Source organism: Mizuhopecten yessoensis, unplaced genomic scaffold (genome assembly GCF_002113885.1).
Source record: "Mizuhopecten yessoensis strain PY_sf001 unplaced genomic scaffold, ASM211388v2 scaffold4999.3, whole genome shotgun sequence".
Lineage (NCBI taxonomy): Eukaryota > Metazoa > Mollusca > Bivalvia > Pectinida > Pectinidae > Mizuhopecten > Mizuhopecten yessoensis.
The window spans coordinates 256481-279503 of record NW_018405829.1 but is presented as its reverse complement, the minus strand read 5'-3'; the positions used below and the strand labels follow the sequence as shown (position 1 = coordinate 279503).

The 23023-nt window shown below is 34.5% G+C and overlaps 1 protein-coding gene across 1 annotated transcript in view; it reads left to right on the top strand.

The window, feature by feature from the left end:
* Nucleotides 1–6147: 6147 nt before the first annotated feature.
* The window catches only part of LOC110450149 (multiple epidermal growth factor-like domains protein 11), a 34525-nt gene continuing 17649 nt past the window's right edge, over nucleotides 6148–23023 (top strand). Inside the window, exons 1-8 of the mRNA XM_021497433.1 lie at nucleotides 6148–6272; nucleotides 6899–6984; nucleotides 8146–8304; nucleotides 8724–8738; nucleotides 9435–9551; nucleotides 15786–15803; nucleotides 17622–17735; nucleotides 18101–18124. Coding sequence (XP_021353108.1) covers nucleotides 6184–6272; nucleotides 6899–6984; nucleotides 8146–8304; nucleotides 8724–8738; nucleotides 9435–9551; nucleotides 15786–15803; nucleotides 17622–17735; nucleotides 18101–18124 — 622 coding nt within the window. The 5' untranslated portion in view covers nucleotides 6148–6183. The remainder of the gene's footprint in view (nucleotides 6273–6898; nucleotides 6985–8145; nucleotides 8305–8723; nucleotides 8739–9434; nucleotides 9552–15785; nucleotides 15804–17621; nucleotides 17736–18100; nucleotides 18125–23023) is intronic.

The window sequence follows — 23023 nt, the reverse complement described above, 5'->3', positions numbered from 1 at the left end:
TTGGAGTCAACATCATCACAGGTGAATTTGATCGAACCTTCGTTGGATGCTAACCCGTATTACAAAAACGCCAAGGCGTCGTCTGTGTCCACATTCATGTTAAATGAAGACAGGAGTGAGAATTCCCAGACAGATGTGTCTATTTCCATTAAACCTAGTGGAAATATATATTACAATAATGTCAGTGTAATGCCATTCAGATCCTCGCAACCAAACATTGCAAAGTATCCCAGTTCCAACGACGTCACCTTTGATGATGTTATTGCAGATATGTCAAAGAAAAAAGTGTTTAAACATGGAAAAACTAATTTGAAAAAAATGAATTCTCGATCTCTGCCTAATATTGATCGTGGACATTTAGATGCAGCTAGCCTTAATTCATTTGCAACACCCCGTCTGTACAATAATTACAAGTCTGATCTAGACACAAAACAAAATCAGCAGGGAAGTGCCGGCAGTATTTATGACGATACCGCGACTCAAACCACCACAACACCTGACGCTAACGTAGCTGCAAATAAACCGAGGTTCATCGGTGGGAGGAAAGCCGCGCGAATTGTCCCTTTACCAGTTGCGCTCCCAGTTATAACCATCCCACATCACCAATTACCTCCTCTTCCAGTGTCAGATACTAAACAAATGACAAAACCTGCATATGGCAATGATGTTAAAAACGGCGGTACGTCTTTTACATCAAACATTTTGTCTGAACATCCACCGGTTCCTTCCATATCAAATATTCCGACATTTACCCATATGTACGGCAATGACCTGCCCAGTGGTTATCCTATTATTATTCATTCAGCCTCCAATAATGATGAACGAAACACACCAGTAGCGCCACCTATTGCCAACATTCCTAAGCAGCGCCCGTCTGATGTAAGGGAAGTGGCAGCCTTGAGTGACAATGTTAAGCAGCATTACGATGATACAGCAGTTAAATCGTTACCTAGACAGCCATCCGAATCTGTTTACGATAATATAGACCAGGGGCCTGGAATTTCGAGACAAGACCGATTTGCATCTGGCGTTTATGCTGAATCAAATTAAGGTCCAGCATCCAGAACAGTATCCGTCGTTACAGGACATGAACATACACGTAACATAGAACTCCAGTAATGTGTTAAAGTAATTCTAGTGTTACTAGTTAGCATGGCACTGTGTGTAGTGACAGTGACTTTTAAGTGCCCTAACCAAACACTAGATCTACCCTGTTAAAATCTCTGATATTCAAATTAGACTGCTAATCTCTATGTACATATATATAAAACTGGCTTATTGGTTCGGCCTATGCTACATTGTATCTTCCTAAAGTTAATATATTACATATTCAGTGTACATGCAGTATGTGTTTGAAATCTCTGTCCTTCTATAGGGAAAGGGCTTTTATAGGCAATGCCTGTGCCCAATCCTATTGTTAATTGCAACAATAAATTTATTTTGAAATGAAATTCCGAGAAAGCTACAAGATAATTATAAGAAAAATATAATTTGTTTACCCATAGCGGTCCTTTCAACTACCTTTTGTTACATGACTATGATTTTCAATTCACCAAATAATGTTTCACTTGCAATTACCTTGATGATGTACCTAATAGGGGATAGTTGTATGACTTCAACACTAAAAATGTGTTTGGTACAATAGCTGCATAATACGATACTCTTGTCATTATTAGTCTGACTGTTTTTGTCTGGAGCATTGACGTACATACATTTGTACAATGTATATAAATGCGACGTATGGGAATCGTACGGAGTGGTCACAATTCCAGACGTTCAGTACTCCCATTAAAATACCCTCATCTCAACCCACATAACGTCTGACACGACAACTCCACAAGGCTTCACTTCCACATTATCTATTGCATAGTTTTTGCCATTCTTTAAGAAGGTTATTAGCTAGGACCATCGTCTATTACGAATGATGCATTAAGAACTATTCCCTGTCAATATGTCCTTGGATAACAAAAAGGAAACACAGCACAAAACAATCAAATAAACAGCCTTGTTTCTCGCTGCCACATTGTTTCATGTCACAGGGGTTCGAATATTTACGGAATTGTTTTCCAGTTTAATTTTACAATACAGGGTTTTGAGCGATGCGTGTGACGGTGAGCAAGTTTCACATTTGCCATATGCAGAAATGTTCTATTTGGTTGTGCGATATGAATATCGATCGACGATTTGGACTATGCTCATGAGTGTTCCTTCTGGTGTCATCGCACTTCCTCGTTTCTATTTTTGTGGACAGGAAATGTTTTGGTTTTGACCTAGATAGTCTTAGCCATAGTCATTTTTAACCCATTCTCTTTTTTGTTTTTATTATACAAAATAAACGTAGTATATGTTTGGTATGTTTATAACTGAAGGCCTACGAAAGTAGTATTACCTATCAACTTATAACTGATATGTCTAGCCATTTATAAAATTTGTTTCATCATAAGTGTTCAGAATAAATGGTAGATTATTTTGTGGTTAGAATTATTTTCAGAGTGAGGGAATATCATGTTTTTGTTATCAATACACAAGCAGAAACACTACATATAGTGCCCACAACGTTATGTACATGTACTTGAAAATCATAAAATTTAAATTGTTGCCCGTGTTATATTTTGGCTCTTTCCGCATTGAACAAGTGAGCAAATGTGATTTAATAAGGCAACAAGAAGTAATGTTGTGAAACGCATGACCTTTAAAATATTTCAGAATAAATTTCTGTACGCGAGGTCCACTGGAGGTCTGATAGCTTCTCCTAATGGTATATCCTAATGATAACAGTGTCACGCTAAACATTCATACTTACAAAGTGATAGAACAGAATGGACAATATCATTACATTTCGGACCATAACGATTTCATACAGAAAAGTCAGTAAAAGTTGTTACATGAGAAGGAGTAACGACAAAGTTAAACACTTGAAACATGACATATACATGAAGGCAGGAAACAGTGAGGGTAAAGGGTACCAGACAATCAATTTATTTAATAGTTATTCAGAATTTGAATGATTGTTAACAAAAATAAGAGAAAAGAAAAAAGGAAAAACTTGCACGGGTCGAACTCATGAACTTAACATTGCAGATATACTCTTTACCTAAAATGCCATGTAGGAATTATAACTGTACAGCATCAAATATGTATAAGTTATGTGACGTTTTGGTATGGTCAGAATTTAATCTAAGCATGATTTTCTTCAATGTAGACAACTGCGACCTTTACATAAATGTAAGAACATATTACAAAAAGCATATATTGTGATTGAATCTTCGTGATGAAGGAGCATGAATACAAAGACTGCCAAACTTCCTAGGAGACACAGTAGTCTAGTAGTAGAACGCCGGTCTCGTAAGGGTTGTGGGTTCGAGTCACGTCGCGTCACTATGTTGTATTCTTGAACCAGAAACTGAACTCCGCCTGTTCAGTCTACTCAACTGTAAATGCGTATACGTACGTGGTTAGGCATTGCTGGAATTGTTGAATGCTACATAATGTAGCTGTGCGCGCCTCAATGGCAACACCGGATGAATGCGCCCAATGGAGTTGAGAAAGATATTGGCTGGTTGATAAGGCCCTATAACCATGGATAATAATTTGTGAACCGCTTTGAGACGACCTACGACCTATATTGTGATAAATGGTGTATAAGAACCTCGAATTATTATTATTATTATAATGCAAGCTTGTGTAAAACCTTTTTGTAGGAATCTGCTTCGATGACAAGCAAACCGACAAGGATAGTACAACTCAGATGTGACAATTCATTACTGTAACCAGTAAATCCTGATAAAATAGCCGATCAGAAAATGTTTCGTAGGAACTACGGAAGTAAAATACAAAATTTAGAGATCTGAATGACAGCCTTAGCACTCCTTCGATATAAGTTTCTAATCAAAGTTAAGAAGAATTAGAATTCATGTCATGATACCGACCTTAACTTTCAGTTTACTTTTATATCTAAACATCAGAAAAAAGGGAGAAAACTGGTCATAATGTTAATAAAATATTATCTATTCATTAATATTTCATCATGGGGAGGTCGAAAATCCAGACATGATGACATTCGTAATATACCTCTCACAAAAACTGACATTTCTATCAAAGAAAAAGAAACTGTAGTGTTGTGGTCAAACGGATATGTGTCAATCTCAGGTTAAGGATAAAAAAATATGTACATGTACTTATTATCCAGGCTTATACATTTTTACGAAAGTCAATTTAGTAGATACTTTTTTCATGGTGAAACTTCTGAATGACAAGTTATGACTAAAAACGAAATAAGGAAATAAATAAATTGCAATATACCTGTTAACTGTAATGATCATAGTCTTAATATGTTCTAGTTGGTATGGCAACCGGATCTGAAATTCTATACATTAAGCATGAATTAATCTACAATCTAAAACATACCTCACAAAATCAAACCGATGGAAATGTGGGACGATTGCTTTCAGTAAAAGAATAAATAACATTGTTTTCCGTTCTTTAAAATGAATGAAATTTAAAATCAGGAACATTTAGGCATTAATTTTTCTGAAAATAAATGTTGTACACAACTTATATGAATACAAAAGTATCAGTTAAATTAAAATACTTCGTAAATCTCAACTACAAATCAGTAGACTATCCATACTTTATCGGGACACTTTTCGAACAAGGGGATGTGGTATTTGGCAGTGTAACAATTGTCCAGTATCAAATGGTATAAGAATGTAATATTAGAACTGCAGTAATCATTACTGACAACGATTAAACAAAACAGATTAATAAAACGATGTACGACATAACCAAAACATAGGTAAGTCACGTGTTACCATTCTCAACATGGCGACCAGGATCACAGTTCAATGTATCATCAAAAACACATGGTGTAAAGCAAATAAATAACCACAAATATGATGAAATGAAGCACATATGAACAACAAAATAATTGTAGATGCCATAAACCAAACACATGAGATATAGTACTGCATCATTGGGCCATTACGTTCATCAGTTGTTTTTTCATGCACCTCGCCTACGTTTCAGCAGAACTTTCGGTTAGACCAGTTGGAATTATCACCTTTTGGCCTCTAGCATCACTGGGGAGTTCTTAAAGGACCAACCAGCTGCTTCATGTAATGAAATACCTTGTTAACAGACTGTATCAATAACCTAATTTTATAAGAGCAGTCTGTATCTGTCTGATGTTCATTCTTATTGATGCCATATTGTATGTATTTTTTCTATCGTTGCAAACGCAATGAAGTTTTTACGATCTCTTTAACTGAACAAGTGCGTCTACTCATACTCTGTCATGTCTCGTGGTCTCTGAAACAAACGAACACTTTCTGAAACACTGCAGTAAGTAAAAATACACTTTATTCCAAGATGGAGTTCGATGAAAATGAAATATATTACCACTCTCCTAATAACCATAGACATTACACACTTGCTGGCCGGCACGAGAAAAATGTCCATTGTATACATCAATTGATGATTAAATCTAGGCGGCTAGTTGAAGTATGATAACTGTAAAACTAAAGGATGTCAGTGAAACGTCTATATGATTCCCCGAGTTTTTTCTGCCGCCTTGGTTACAGTAACATATTCTAGGTCCCTATATAGCCGTCAAAACATCGCCAAGATTTCGATTGACACATGGTGATAGTATATCGATGCTTTAGAGTAACGACGTTATGCTTGATATTGAATAACACCCAATTTGGTGAGTACATGTAACTAGTTCTTAACCCGTTCATTGATGTGAACATTTATGTTATAACTAATTAACGCCACACATATATATAAAAAAAAATGTATAAAACTACTCTGTATTTGTATCTCGATAATTGTTTATATATGTAATTGTTTGCATTTTGTAGAATTAATGATATTGAACGAAATATAATTCAACGTAAAGAAACAAATTTGTTTACTTTATCTTGATAATTTGTATAGGAATCTGGAGTAAAGAATTAGTTTTATTATTTGTGCAAAATAAGCTGCCGATGTTGGTTCATCAATATTGAGGAAACGTCTCTGTGATGACATCCGTAGTTCTACAGGAAACATAATCATAGGGCAGAAGTATACCGGACACGGCCCACTTCCGGCTTGTTGTTGGCACACACACATTTTCATATCGTGGCTATGGACCATTATAAAGTACAAAGGAATGGACCCGAATGATAACGATACTTTAGCATGATTGCTAACCCCTTGTATCTTGTGTTGGTGTGTTTAGTAATAGGTGTGATTGGTGATGAAAACACGTTATGTACAAAGAGGATCAGGTATGTAAATAATAACAAATATGTGAGAGAATTATATATCATTTACTAAATATCAAGGAAATCAACTTTAAATATAGAAAAAATAACATTTGTTTGCATTCTTATTTTTGAATTACCTGTATGTCTCCATGTAACTAAATTAACACTTATTTAGCAAGTGCTTCGATCAAATTAATTCACGTTAAACAAGAAATACAAAACCTTAGATGAAAAGAATAAATAACTCTGATAACGCTTCAAAAGGATGACTTTGGAAACATTTTCTATGATACAGACCTTCTTAAGGTATCTCTGAAAATCCTATAAATTCATCTGATTCTATCACGATTTAAAACTGCATATGGTTTACATTTGCACCATTTATGTATGTGATTTATGGATTTCAAACTCTAATATAATTCAAAAGGATTTTAGATTATTGGCGGAAACGTATATAATAGCAAAGAGTGATGTCCCTTTGTTCAATCTACACGAAAACCATCTGTTTATTATTTTCAAAATCACTCTGGGATTTTGCAAGTTATAACATTTGTATATGTATTGTTTGAAATAAGAATGATTTAAGCACATAGCTTGCAAGAGACTGGATTGGTTTGCCTTTGCAATACACTCGTGTTTTAATTAAGGCATAAGAAAGGGTCGGTAGTAACATACAGGGAAGAGTGGGGATGCTGCGCAGGATACAAAGAAGGACCGGATCTGCTTTGTAAGAGTAAGTAAAATTCTCCTGCTGTCGTGTATTGGCCATTATCTATTTTTACTTGCACGTGCTTCTGCAATCTGTCTAGGATAACTTCATGTCTATATAATTGCATTCAAACCTGCCTTATATACCAACAAGCAATAGAATGACTAATTAAGTCTGCCTAAAAATCATTATGCCATATTGAACTTCATTTAAACTGATATTATATAAGACCTTTCTATAGTTACCATTGCCAGCAAAACCTTAGATACGATTTGTCATATACAGCCAAACCGGCAACAAATACCTCCTCCCGATGTCTACTACGTTATATGAACGTAGTCAAACATTTTACTAGTCAAATCTAGGTTAGCGAACACCTGTCTGTACAATTCTGTCTCTCGAGATAATTTCGATGTTATTAGGTGTTATAACCAATTTACTGGACTGAGATTTACACCATCACAGATAGCTATTTCGATGATTGCATGCTTCAGTATTATCACTATACATTAGAACTTCGGTATAATGTTCTTCGTTATTCACTGTTAGCCGATAGAATGATTCTATTTTATCATTTAACAGTCAAACATAAATATAAAGGTCCTTGTTTTTCACTATACAGTCGACGGAATTATTGTGTTGTATCACTCAACAGTAAAACCTCGATATAATGTTCTTGGTTATTCACTATATAGCCGATAGAATGATTCTTTCTTTATCACTTTTCAGTAAAACCTCGATATAATGTTCTAGGTTATTTACTATATAGCCGATAGAATGATTCTTTCTTTATCACTATTCATTAAAACTTAGATATAATGCTTCTCCTTTTTTAACTTTAGATATAAACTCGATATTATATTAATATTTTACCGCTATACCGTAAAACAGAATAAATACCTTTGATTTGTTAATAATTATTTTACACTCGAGATAATGTCCATTGTTTTATTGCTATTCCTTCAAAACTCGAAATGATACCCTGATTCATCACTAGATATTTTAAATTGATAAAATGCCAATGGTTTATCATAATGATTATGTATTTAAACCCCGACATAGTACCCCTCAATTATTTAGCGGCCTTCCTTCGAACAATATTAATCTAAATATAGATATCAAATTAGGGCGATAACACACTAAGAAGCATATAATAAGTATGTCCTGTCTTGGTTTTTTTCGCAGGATGTCCAAGCTGGGAGTATGGCATATCATGCACGCAAAGATGCCGCTGTGTGAAGGACAATACTATACAATGTGATCATATCACCGGAAGTTGTACTTGCCGATGGAACTGGACAGGACAGACATGCGCCATACCGTCTTACCTATTTAGGGAGAAAAGTATGCCTCTGAATCACTACACACATGAATTAACATAAATGTAAACTGATAACATATTTCCAGGAGCTATTAATATTATTATGCAATATTTATATACAAATAAAATGCATTACGTTTATAACCGTCCTTGTCATGTTTTAGGGCTTATAAAGAACAACTGTATAACATTTACTACATAATATGATTGATAGATAGTAAAATGCTAACCAATAGTCGCGTACGTTTATATCGTTTCGATTGATGATATTATATTATTACATCAAGGATGTTAATGTTAACGGTTATAACATTGAAGTTACTTCCCTTCAGTAATATCAATAAAATGTATGACAAATGGTTTAATATATAAATGTGATTGATATACTGTACTCTATCGATTTGATGCACCTAAATAATTGACACATCTTTCTATTTCACAGGACAAATTCCCAACAGTAAGTGTTAATACATTTCACAATTATTATGACATTCCTCTGTTAACTCCAAAAACTATTCTGGCAAAATGCGACAAAAGAAATATATATAAAAGAAGTTAGAACTTTCCGTTTGATATTAATAACGGTAGTCTAGGTGAGCAAACAATCCCCGCTGAATTGGGAAGGTTGCGAGAAGGGCAATTACACTATTTTCTTTACGGAATTAGTTACTTATTGTGTTGCTATTTTTCGTTAAATATTTTTCCAAATGTATTTGTCTATTGTCGTTGTTTATAATAGCCATCCAACAACCATAGGCTTGTTTAGGATCCTGGGCCTGAACTGTTGTTATTGCTCAGAAATCTTCATATAACCATGTATATAATTATCAAAAATTATATATTTTTTTGCAATCCGTTTTCTTTCGGGTTTATTACAAAATCATTGAACAGTGGTTTTGTGAGGGGCCAGGGAAATATAGGTTATTTCTTGATATAAATCATGTAATTTGTGTTATTCAAATTTATAATAACGTTCAAATTTATGCAATTTTGTATTGTTATACACCGCTTTGAAGCCATTGATTTGAATAACGAACGTATAAAACAGTATCCTGAATTGTTTGTAGCTTTACACACAAATGTTATGTTATAACCACCTTCTGATAAATACAATACCTCAACGTTATTTTATCTCTTAATATTATGATATCAGCACCGCCGGCTCCGACGACGACTATCTGTGGTTTATGTCAGGAAGGGACCGCTACCTGTTCCTCGAACACAGGCTGCGTGTGTAATGAGAACTGGTCAGGAGCACTATGCCAAAATAGTAAGTATATAGAACCGTATTTTTTAGTATGTAGTCAATAACTAACCTAAGCTTCGAACTGCCGTTCATATAATGTTTCATTAAGTACATTAGTGGTTTGCATCATATTTCAGTATCGGTAGGGGATAAGTATTGTATACATGTTTCACTATCGATCAATATTAAGTGGAGATGATAGGGTTTCAGCATTGGGAGATGATCAATGGAGTATATCATGTTTCATAAACGTTAGATGTAAAGTGGAGTAGATATTACTTCTGTATGGGTAGATATTAAGTGGAGTAGATCTTGTTTCGGTATTGTTAGATAATGTGTGGAGTAGATCTTGTTTCGGTATTGTTAGATAATGTGTGGAGTAGATCTTATTTCAGTATGGGTAGATACATTGTATTAAGTTGAGTAAAAGTTATTTCTATATGGGTAGATATAAAGTGGAGTAGATCTTGTTTCGGTATTGTTAGATTTTAAGTGGAGTAGATCTTGTTTCAGTATGGGTAGATATTAAGTGGAGTAGATATTATTTCTGTATTGGTAGATAATAAATGGAGTAGATCTTGTTTCGGTATTGTTAGCAAATAAGTGGAGTAGATCCTGTTTCAGTATGGGTAGATATTAAGTGGAGTAGATTTTATTTCTGTATGGGTAGATATTAAGTGGAGTAGATCCTGTTTCAGTATGGGTAGATATTAAGTGGAGTAGATATTGTTTCCGTATTGTTAGATATTAAGTGCAGTAGATCTTGTTTCAGTATGGGTAGATATTTAGTGGAGGAGATCTTGTTTCAGTATGGGTAGATATTAAGTTAAGTAGATCTTGTTTCAGTATGGGTATGTGTTAAGTGGAGTAGAACTTGTTTCAGTATGGGTAGATATAAAGTTGAGTAGATCTTGTTTCAGTATGGGTAGATTTTAAGTTGAGTAGATCTTGTTTCAGTAAGGTGTGTGTTAAGAAGGGTAGATCTTGTTTTAGTATGGGTAGATAATAAGTGGAGTACATCTTGTTTCGGTATTGTTAGATGTTAAGTGGAGTAGGTATTGTTTTTGTATGGGTAGAGATTAAGAGGAGAAATTCTTGTTTTGGTAGTGGAAGATATCAAACGGAGTAGATCTTGTTTAGTATGGGTAGGTGTTAAGTGGGGTAGTTCTTGTTTAGTATGGGTAGGTGTTAAGTGGGGTAGATCTTGTTTAGTATGGGTAGGTGTTAAGTTGGGTGGATCTTGTTTTAGTATGGGTAGATGTTATTTGGAGTAGATCTTGTTTCAGTATGGGTAGATAGTAAGTGGAGTATATATTATTTAAGTATGGGAAGATGTAAAGCGGGGTAGATCTTGTTCAATTTTGGTAGATGTTAAATGTAGAAGATCCTGTTTCAGTAGTGGTGGATATCAAGTGGAGAAGATCTTGTTTCAGTAGTGGTAGATATTAAGTGGAGAAGATCTTGTTTCAGTATGGGTAGATGTTAAATGGAGTAGATCTTGTTTACATTTGGGTAGTTGTTAAATGGAAAATATCTTGTTTCAGTATGGGTAGATATTAGGTGGAGAAGATCTTTTTTCAGAACGGGTAGATATTAAGTGAAGTAGATCTTGTTTCAGTATTGGTAGAAATTAAGTGGAGTAGATCTTGTTTCAGTATGGGAAGATGTTAAGCAGGGTAGATCTTGTTTCAATTTTGGTAGATGTTAAATGTAGAAGATCTTGTTTCAGTATGGGTAGATATTAAGTAGTGTAGATCTTGTTTCAGTATGGGTAGAATTCAAGTGGAATAGATCTTTTTTCTGTATGGGTAGAAATTAAGTGGAGTAGATCTTGTTTCAGTATGGGTTGATATTAAGTTGAGTAGATATTGTTTCAGTATGGGAAGATATTAAGTGGAGTAGATCTTGTTTCCGTATGGGTTGGTGTTAAGTGGGGTAGATCTTGTTTTAGTATGAGTTAATGATAAATTTGGAGTAGATCTTGTTTCAGTATGGGTTGATATTAAGTTGAGTAGATTTTGTTTCAGTATGGGTAGATATCAAGTTGAGTAGATCTTGTTTCAGTATGGGTAGGTGTTAAGTGGGGTAGATCTTATTTCAGTATGAGTAGATATTAAATTGAGTAGATCCTGTTTCAGTATGGGTAGAAATCAAGTGGAGTAGATCTTGTTTCAGTATGGGTTGATATTATGTGGAGAAGATCTTGTTTCAGTATGGGATGATGATAAGCGGGGTAGATCTTGTTTAGTATGGGTAGGTGTTAGGTGGGGTAGATCTTGTTTAGTATAGGTAGGTGTTAAGTGGGGTGGATCTTGTTTAGTATGGGTAGGTGTTAAGTTGGTTAGGTCTTGTTTTAGTATGGGTATATGTTATTTGGAGTAGATCTTGTTTTAGTATGGGTAGGTGTTAAGTTGGTTAGGTCTTGTTTTAGTATGGGTAGATGTTATTTGGAGTAGATCTTGTTTTAGTATGGGTAGATAGTAAGTGGAGTATATATTAATTAAGTATGGGTAGATGTTAAATGGAGACATTCTTGTTTTGGTATTGGTAGATATTAAGTGCAGTAGATCTTGTTTCAGTATGGGTAGATGTTAAGTGGAGTAGATCTTGTTTCAGTATGAGTAGATATTAAGTTGAGTAGATCCTGTTTCAGTATGGGTAGGTGTTATGTGGAGTAGAACTTGTTTCAGAATGATTAGATATTAAGTTGAGTAGATCTTGTTTCAGTATGGGTAGATTTTAAGTGGAGTAGATCTTGTTTTAGTATGGGTAGATGTTAAGTGGGGTAGATCTTGTTTCAGTATGGGTAGGTGTTATGTGGAGTAGAACTTGTTTCAGAATGATTAGATATTAAGTTGAGTAGATCTTATTTTAGTATGGGTAGATGTTAAGTGGAGAATAACTTGTTTTAGTATGGGTAGATGTTAAGTGGGGTAGATCTTGTTTCAGTATGAATAGATATTAAGTGGGGTAGATCTTGTTTCAGTATAGGAAGATAGTAAGTGGAGTAGATATTGTTTCAGTATGGGAAGATAGTAAGTGGAGTAGATCTTGTTTCAGTATTGTTAGATATTAAGTGGAGTAGATCTTGTTTTAGTATGGGTAGATATTAAGGGTAGATGTAAAGTGGAATTTATCTTGTTTTAGTATGGGTAGATGTTAAGTGGAGTAGATCTTGTTTTAGTATGGGTAGATATTAAGGGTTGATGTTAAGTGGAATTTATATTGTTTAAGTATGGGTAGATGTTGAGTGTGGTAGATCTTGTTTAGGTTTGGGTAGATGTTAAGTGGGGTAGATCATGTTTCAGTATGGGTAGATATTAAGTGAAGTAGATCATGTTTCAGTATGGGTAGATAGTAAGTGGGGAAGATCTAGTTTCAGAATGAGAAGATAGTAAGTGGAGTAGATCTTGTTTCAGTATTGGAAGATATTAAGTGGTGTAGATCTTGTTTCAGTATGGGAAAATAGTAAGTGGAGTAGATCTTGTTTTAGTATGGATAGATATAAAGGGTAGATGTTAAGTGGAATATATCTTGTTTTAGTATGGTTAGATGTTAAGTGGGGTAGATCTTGTTTAGGTTTGGGTAGATGTTAAGTGGAGAAGATCTTGTTTCAGTATGGGTAGATGTTAAGTGGGGTAGATCATTGTTCAGTATGGTTAGATATTAATCGGGGTTAATTTTGTTTCAGTATGGGAAGATAGAAAGTGGAGTAGATCTTGTTTCGGTATGGGAAGATAGTAAGTGGAGTAGATCTTGTTTCAGTATTGGAAGATTTTAAGTGATGTAGATCTTGTTTCAGTATGGGAAAATAGTAAGTGGAGTAGATCTTGTTTCAGTATTGTTAGATATTAAGTGGAGTAGATCTTGTTTTAGTATGGGTAGATATTAAGGATAGATGTTAATTGGAATATATCTTGTTTTAGTATGGGTAGATGTTAAGTGGTGTAGATCTTGTTTCAGTATGGATAGATATTAAGTGGAGTAGATCATGTTTCAGTATGGGTAAATATTAAGTGGGGTTAATTTTGTTTCAGTATGGGTTGATGTTAAGTGAAGTGGATCTTGTTTCAGTATGGGTAGAAATTTAGTGGAGTAGATCTTGTTTCAGTATGGGTAGATATTAAGTGGAGTAGATCTTGTTTTAGTATGGGTAGATGTTAAGTGGAGAATATCTTGTTTTAGTATGGGTAGGTGTTAAGTGGGGTAGATCATGTTTCAGTATGGGTAGATGTTAAGTGGGGTAGATCTTGTTTCAGTATGGATAGATATTAAGTGGAGTAGATCTTGTTTCAGTATGGGTAGATATTAAGTAGAGTAGATCTTGTTTCAGTATGGGTAGATATTAAGTGGAGTAGATCTTGTTTCCGTATTGTTAGATATTAAGTGGAGTAGATCATGTTTCAGTATGGGTAAATATTAAGTGCGGTTAATTTTGTTTCAGTATGGGTAGATATTTAGTGAAGTAGATCTTGTTTCAGTATAGGTTGATGTAAAGTGAAGTAGATCTTGTTTCAGTATGGGTAGATATTAAGTAGAGTAGATCTTGTTTCAGTATGGGAAGATATTAAGTGGAGTAGATATTGTTTCAGTATGGGAAGATATTAAGTGGAGTAGATCTTGTTTCAGTATGGGAAGATATAAAGTGGATTAGATCTTGTTTCTGTATGGGTAGATATTAAGTGGAGTAGATCTTGTTTCAGTATGGGTAGATATTAAGTAGAGTAGATCTTGTTTCAGTATGGGTAGATATTAAGTGGAGTAGATCTTGTTTCCGTATTGTTAGATATTAAGTGGAGTAGATCTTGTTTCAGTATGGGTAGATATTAAGTGCGGTTAATTTTGTTTCAGTATGGGTAGATATTTAGTGAAGTAGATCTTGTTTCAGTATAGGTTGATGTAAAGTGAAGTAGATCTTGTTTCAGTATGGGTAGATATTAAGTAGAGTAGATCTTGTTTCAGTATGGGAAGATATTAAGTGGAGTAGATATTGTTTCAGTATGGGAAGATATTAAGTGGAGTAGATCTTGTTTCAGTATGGGAAGATATAAAGTGGATTAGATCTTGTTTCTGTATGGGTAGATATTAAGTGGAGTAGATCTTGTTTCAGTATGGGTAGATATTAAGTAGAGTAGATCTTGTTTCAGTATGGGTAGATATTAAGTAGAGTAGATCTTGTTTCCGTATTGTTAGATATTAAGTGGAGTAGATCTTGTTTCAGTATGGGTAGATATTAAATAGAGTAGATCTTGTTTCAGTTTGGGTAGATATTTAGTGATGTAGATATTGTTTCAGTATGGGTAGATAATAAGTGGAGAAGATCTTGTTTCAGATGGGTAGATATTAAGTGGAGAAGATCTTGTTTAAGTATGGGTAGATATTAAGTGGAGTAGATCTTGTTTCAGTATGGGTAGATATTAAGTAGAGTAGATCTTGTTTCAGTATGGGCAGATATTAAGTGGAGTAGATCTTGTTTTAGTATGGGTAGATATTAAGTGGAGTAGATCTTGTTTCAGTATGGGGAGATATTAAGTGGAGTAGATCTCGTTTCAGTATGGGTAGATATTATGTGGAGAAGATCTTGTTTCAGTATGGGAAGATAGTAAGTGGAGTAGATCTTGTTTTAGTATGGGTAGATATTAAGTGGAGAAGATCTTGTTTAAGTATGGGTAGATATTAAGTGAAGTAGATCTTGTTTCAGTATGAATAGATATTGAGTGAAGTAGATCTTGTTTCAATAGTGGTAGATAATAAGTGGAGTAAATCTTGTTTCAGCACCCCTACAGGTGGGGGATCGGGAAAAGAGTTCACTTGTTGTTACCCACTGTATGTAACGTTCATATCTTGATTCATGAAGTAAATTAGTGGTTTGCATTAGGTTTCAGTATCGGTAGGGGATAAGTATTGTATATCATGTTTCATTATCGATAGATATTAAGTGGAGATGATAGTGTTTCAGTATGGGTAGATATTAAGTGGAGTGGAATTTGTTTTAGTATGGCAAGATTTAAAGGGTAGTTATTAAGTGGAATAGATCTTGTTTCAGTATGGGTAGATATTAAGTGGAGTAGATCTTGTTTTAGTATTTGTAGATGTTAATTGGAGTAGATCTTGTTTTAGTATGTCTAGATGCTAAGATGAGTATATCATGTTGCATTATAGGTAGGTGTTTAGTGATTGAGGTCACTATACTGTATACATATGTACGTTTCGATAACTTCGTTTAGTGACTTATAAATGTATGTTGTAATGTTACAGGAGTCACAACAACACCACGTAAGAGCTTTACTGATATATTTCAATAGTAATGTGATCCTTTTACTTTTTATATACAGACCTAGATTCTATTTTCTATTATTCAACTGGAAAAATGTGTGTCATACATTTGATATTTCATTACTTTTAGAAAGTAGTCAAAGACTTCTAGCTTTAAATCATATAATAATAACTCTTCTATTTTCATACGAGTATCAAAACGAATTTTTCACGTAACTATTCTGCAACTCGTTGAATTATATCTGAAGTCAGAACTATATATGACGTCACACTGTTTCCTTTGCAATAAACAAATCACAGAGCTTGATAAAAGTGAATACCATACCGTATTTACTCCTAACATTGATTCCTTAATTGGCACATGCAACCTGTCGCATGTAATACGAAGTTGTTGAAAAGTAAAAATTTCAGACTGTTTCGGCAGTTCCCATTAACCCTTCGGGGAATATCAGAACGTTAGCGACCCAAATTACGGTGAAACGAAATGCTGACTATCTGTGACGTAGCCTTTCTGTAAGTGGTCAAAATATAGCATATGGGATCAGCTACGTAACCATGTATTTCTGGTTCGTGTGAACTGTAATGAGCTGAAGTTTGGTTATAGAGGTTATCAATCGTTGTCGGTGTTGTTTTATACCTTTTTCTATCTTATTTGTAAATGCCATTTTTTAGATTATTAGAATAAATTCGTGGTACACATTTGATAAAATGGTTTATTTGCTATTGTTGCATACAATCACTGAGTGTAAAGACGTGACATAGTTGTCAAGGCAATGTATTGTGATGCAATCCATAGGCTCCCACCAGTAATGATTTCTTTATTTAACAAACTTATTTGTTAGTTTGTATAGTTACTCGTGTAAGTTATTGGTTAGTTTTGTTATTTGTTGGTTTCATTTAAAAAGTGATCCTTCATTGTGAATCTGGTCTAGTGAATCTGACCAGATCTGTGGTACAAGGAATATAACAGATTCAATACACGAGGTTCACAATGGAATGCATCGCTTTAAATTATTATCTTTACTTCAAGAACACAATTGATCTTTTTGCATGTGGCTTACCACGGGAAACTAATGCTCATTTCCTGTTGCGATGTCAAATCTACCATAATGTCAGGGATACACATTGACCCAAATAAACCAGTATCAACTCAATGAGAGATCATGTTCCTCCGGTGATGAAAAACTTCCTTTGGTTAAAACCGATCTCATCTTCACTTATGTTCATAACTATATTGGTGAAACCAAGCGTTTAAATTGATAGATCAGATGAGCTGTAATTGTCACATAAAATATTGATATGTCAGCATTTTAATATATCTATGTTTGTACATACTTACGCGGATCACCTTTGTGTGGATATTTTATCTTGTTCATGACGTCACCTGGTGCAAGCAGATGTTTGTGTTTGAATAAGATACGTTCCCATATGGGAAAAGTCCATTCTCAAATAGGTCTTAAGTTGTTCTTAAGTTGTTCTCAACTATTTTCATACTGACAGCTTATGATAATGAATTCATCAGGCTACCGGTAGACGGTATAAAGTACTGAAGTCAATAGATGCTGATGTACATTATATCCCTGATGATAACACTATGCCAATGTTATATATTGTTTAAAAGATGATGACAAGGATGTTATAAAATTAGCTAGTGTAATGTGCATGGAAAATACTTCTCGAATGTAAATAAATGTGTAAAATTGTAATTAAATGTGTTTTGTAACGTCATTTTGACATTCCCTCAGATTTCGATGTTTGAGACCTATGTTGCAAATTCTGCGAACTCTTATTAGGTGTTTTTTATCAATGTTATTCCAGCCACGACGACGATAATCATGGTCTGTGAGTGTCATTTTGAAAATACAGAGAGTTGTACAGCAAGAACGGGGTGTGTGTGTAAACCCGGCTGGACAGGAACAATTTGTAGCGAAAGTAAGTAGGCCAAAAGCATAGTCATATTTCAGAATACTTAGACGTTGTTTGAATGGGGTCTTACTTCAGTTTGGATAGGTGTTTAGAAATGCTGATAACGTTCCAATATGGGTGAAGATTAACAGATATGACTATATACTAAAAGCTTCTATGCTTTATTTTGGAAGACAGTAATAGGTGTTTACTATGTGTCCGCATAGGTAGACATTTCAGAGACAATATTCTATCACGGGAAGACAGGACGTTTGGACTTCCGTGATGTCTAGCGATCTATCCGTTATATATTAGTGATCTTTGTATATTTTAATCGGTAGTTTTATCACTTATTGACTCATATGTAATTTACACGTCTGGCGATTTTACAGAAGCAACAATAACAACGACTTCGGGTAAGTGATTGTTAGCAAAGTTCAACAGTATTGTGGCTTTTCCACTCTTCATAATAACCGCTACTGAAATATTGTAAGCATCATCGATATCCGTATCCCTGTTAATCATGTCATGTTCAATATCTAGCAGCAATAAGTGATATCCCGTCACCACCAGTGATATCTCATCATCCCTCTTTATCATGTCATTTTAAATATCTAGCAGCAATAAGTGATATCCAGTCACCACCAGTGATATCTCATCATCCCTGTTTATCATGTCATGTTCAATATCTAGCAGCAATAAGCGATATCCCGTCACCACCAGTGATATCTCATCATCCCTCTTTATCATGTCATGTTCAATATCTAGCAGCAATAAGTGATATCCCGTCACCACCAGTGATATCTCATCATCCCTCTTTATCATGTCATGTTCAATATCTAGCAGCAATAAGTGATATCCCGTCACCACCAGTGATATCTCATTCCCCTCTTTATCATGTCATGTCCAATATCTAGCAGCAATAAGTGATATCCCGTCACCACCAGTGATATTTCATCATCCCTCTTTATCATGTCATCTTCAATATCTAGCAGCAATAAGTGATATCCCATCATTACCAGTGATATCTCATCATCCCTGTTTATCACGTCAGGTTCAATATCTAGCAGCAATAAGTGATATCCCATCATTACCAGTGATATCTCATCATCCCTGTTTATCATGTCATGTTCAATATCTAGCGGCAATAAGTGATATCCCGTCACCACCAGTGATATCTCGTCATCCCTCTTTATCATGTCATGTTCAATATCTAGCAGCAATATGTGATATCCCGTCATTACCAGTGATATCTCATCAGCCCTGTTTATCACGTCATGTTCAATATCTAGCAGCAATAAGTGATACCCCGTCATCACCAGTGATATCTCATCATCCCTATTTATCATGTCATGTTCAATATCTAGCAGCAATATGTGATATCCCGTCATTACCAGTGATATCTCATCATCCCTGTTTATCACGTCAGGTTCAATATCTAGCAGCAATAAGTGATATCCCATCATTACCAGTGATATCTCATCATCCCTGTTTATCACGTCATGTTCAATATCTAGCAGCAATAAGTGATATCCCATCACCACCAGTGATATCTCATCATTCCCCTCTTTATCATGTCATGTTCAATATCTAGCAGCAATAATTGATATCCCGTCATTACCAGTGATATCTCATCATCCCTGTTTATCACGTCAGGTTCAATATCTAGCAGCAATAAGTGATATCCCGTCACCACGAGGGATATCTCATCGTTATCATTGACAACGTGTCATCACTTATACCCTGTCATCATAATTGATAGTCGTCATTGATATCCTGTTAATATCATCGATAACCCGTCATCACCATTGATATCATGCCAAATTCAGTAATAGCCCATAACCATCATTATGGCTTGAGATCATCATTCACATTACGTAATAATCACTGATATCTCGCATCATTACGTATCAATTTCCCTGGCAGCCTCAGCATACATACTTATATCTTATTTTTACTTTGATTTGCATGATGGTTAAACTTACAACTAGTCCAATAGGGTAATGAGAATTTACATACAATCGTAAACAGTCGGTACTTGTATCAGTATTTTACTAAGAATATTCCTTAATTAGATGGTGGTAGCTTCATACTTTTCTGTTGTTTTTTATTGAACAGAATTGCTGTTCGATATTATGCATTGCCTGTGCACGTACCATGCAACTACTTTTAACAATATACCGATCGGACCTAATTTATCAGACATATATATATGTGTGTAGGATAGTATCTTATTTGTCACCAGCCCTTTTCAATGTCAGGAAAACATGTTTGGAAATAATATCTTTGTCTTTCATATGTCAACATGAAAATCATTATTTACAGAAGGAACCATATATATGGATAATATATCCGACGAACTCTTAGTAGAAACATAAAGTGTAGTTTAGTTGATGGATATTCTTGGTGCGTAGGTCTATTTGGGATCGGTATAGGGGGAAGGGATTTGGATGAGGGTAGTTCCCTCCTCCGTGTATATCCATGACTTTGCCTCCCAGGCACCCACTATTTGCCTTACCCTTCATATCAGTTGTACCTGTTATGTTCATGTCAATAGCTGGAAATTAGATTACCAATACAAGTAGTATAAGCCCCTATTATATCATCAATTCAGTATGTTTATTTTTATACAAATTATAGTTTTCTGTCAATTCCAATTTGTTAGAATACCGCTATATAAATGATTCTCAATTTGATTAAAGATGAAGGCATGTCAATAGTTCGTGTAGTGTGATTAAGACTTATCAACCACAATAAAAGTGTTACACAGGTCGATAATTCAATTTTGTTCAATACGAATTATGTTGTAATCCTTTTCAGTATACTTTTGTATCTTTATCCATATTTGCAGTGATTAATATTGAAAAGTAGCGTTGAATCGTGGGCCACTGAAATCAATCACATTGATGTAACGCTTACTTGGTAAGCCTAAGAGATATTCAAAGCTATACTTCATAAACATGTAGAAATCAATTTCTAAATTTTAGTAGAGGTATGTATTAGGGTTAAAAGGTGTTCTGTGTAACATGTCCTTGTGCGTACATTAAGGCCAGTGCTATAGCAAAATATTCAACAAAAGGGATAGTTTATTTCCAGATAATGTGAGGGTATTGTTCTAGCTCAATCAAATCGTTAACATCGATTACTGATAATGTGAGGGTATTGTTCTAGCTCAATCAAATCGTTAACATCGATTACTGATAATGTGAGGGTATTGTTCTAGCTCAATCAAATCGTTAACATCGATTACTGATAATGTGAGGGTATTGTTCTAGCTCAATCAAATCGTTAACATCGATTACTGATAATGTGAGGGTATTGTTCTAGCTCAATCAAATCGTTAACATCGATTACTGATAATGTGAGGGTATTGTTCTAGCTCAATCAAATCGTTAACATCGATTACTGATAATGTGAGGGTATTGTTCTAGCTCAATCAAATCGTTAACATCGATTACTGATAATGTTGCATATGTCATTAATGTTTCGTTGCATAAACATATAAAAAAGCAAATTCCAATGATAGCGAGTTTAAATCCAATAATGGGTATTTTTTCGTATCCAATATTGGGTTATTTTCGTACTGAAACCATTTTTTTTTATTTTTTACTTTTGTTGGACTGTAACCAGCGACGGTACGAGCCTATGCTAAAGACACTGATGTCTTTTAACCCACCTTAGCCTCTTTGATGTTATCTATTTATGACATATTCCATATAATATTCATTATCTCTTTAACTTTTATTATTTGAATCCCTTTCATATTTCAATTATTTACACATACTATGCGAATGCTTTTACAAATATTCATTTTAATCTGTTTTTATCTTCGCTACTCATATGTTTGTTTGTTTGTTTTTGTTTTTGTTTTTAAATAAAATCGCTACGGCCCATCGAAACCTTTTAACTATGAGCAAATGCAATATGAACACAGTGGCCAGAACAGCTTTGATTATTGTTTAATTACGAAAAAGCAACGTCCCTTTTTATCTCACTGATATAATCTAATAGGAACATCACTTTCATGTAACATTACAGATTTATTGATGACAACAAAATTATAATGTATCGAAAACAAAATCAGACAAACGTTAAAAAATCATTCTATGCATTCAAAACAAACTTATTTTTCATCATCAAGATATGTTGAAGAAATCATAATTGACCATTCTTATATAATCCAGTTATGCATCAATGCCAAATTTATTTAAGCATTGAACTGTTTTTGTATGGTATTTATGATCTATTTGAATGACAAAGCTTTGCAAGCAACCAAATCATAATGCGTGCTAGCGTATTATGATGTGTTTGCTTGCAAAGCTGTGTCATTCAAATAGATCACAAATACCATAGAAAAACAGTTCAATACTAATATATTTTGTATTTACGTTTTCTCTGCCTCTTATGTTCTTTTTTAACTTATACTTTATATTTAAAATTAGAAATGCCCGCCTTATCGACAGTCCTCACAATTTCGTTCAATAGTTTGAACAGCGTATTGTCGCGTGCTGATTGGCAAACAAAGTAGTTCTTTGAAATTTTAACAAACACTTCAATTTTATTCCACAATTCGGTATCAATTCAATTGGGTATGATATGTCTATAGGGTGATTTAGGTTTAGTTAGATTTGAAATTGTTTCGATTTTCCCCAGGAACAAACTTTCGCGCATGGATAAATACAGTGAACACCGTAAATCCGACCTTGCCCTCCACGAGGGAGTTATTTTTGGAAGTTAACTTGAACTTTCTCTTTGATCATTTTGTGAAGAATCCAGACGACACGTGAATTTATTTGTTGATTAAATGGGAATCTGACTACAGTCTGTAGACTCTATAACAGTCTCGTTATTTGACATGTCGTCAGAAACTGAGGAAACCGTGGCTGCGAGACGCGTGAAACTGATAGCGTTTGAAGTGATTGATCTTGCGACGGAGCACAGGGGCTCGTTACATATGTCTGAAATGTTTATGTGTCCTGTGACTGATATCAGTAGGTCTGTAACATATGTGTCAGTAGGTCTATAGTGTGTATTTCAGACATTTGTAACGAACCCCTGTTGATCAGTGCAGTGTAACAGACGATATTTCTGATAAATTGCATGAGCGTTAGCCGGCATTGGTGATTTCAACCGATGTGCACTTTGTACGATATTGCAGACCTTGGTCTTGTTTTAGTTGTAATAAAAGTATTTACAAAATTACGTAAATTTACAATGACACTGTCAAGTCTCACAATGCCCAGCGATATTTCATCAGTCGTCATGTTTATTTACATTGGATATTGTAGTTCCGGTCAGTGATGTATTAATACGCT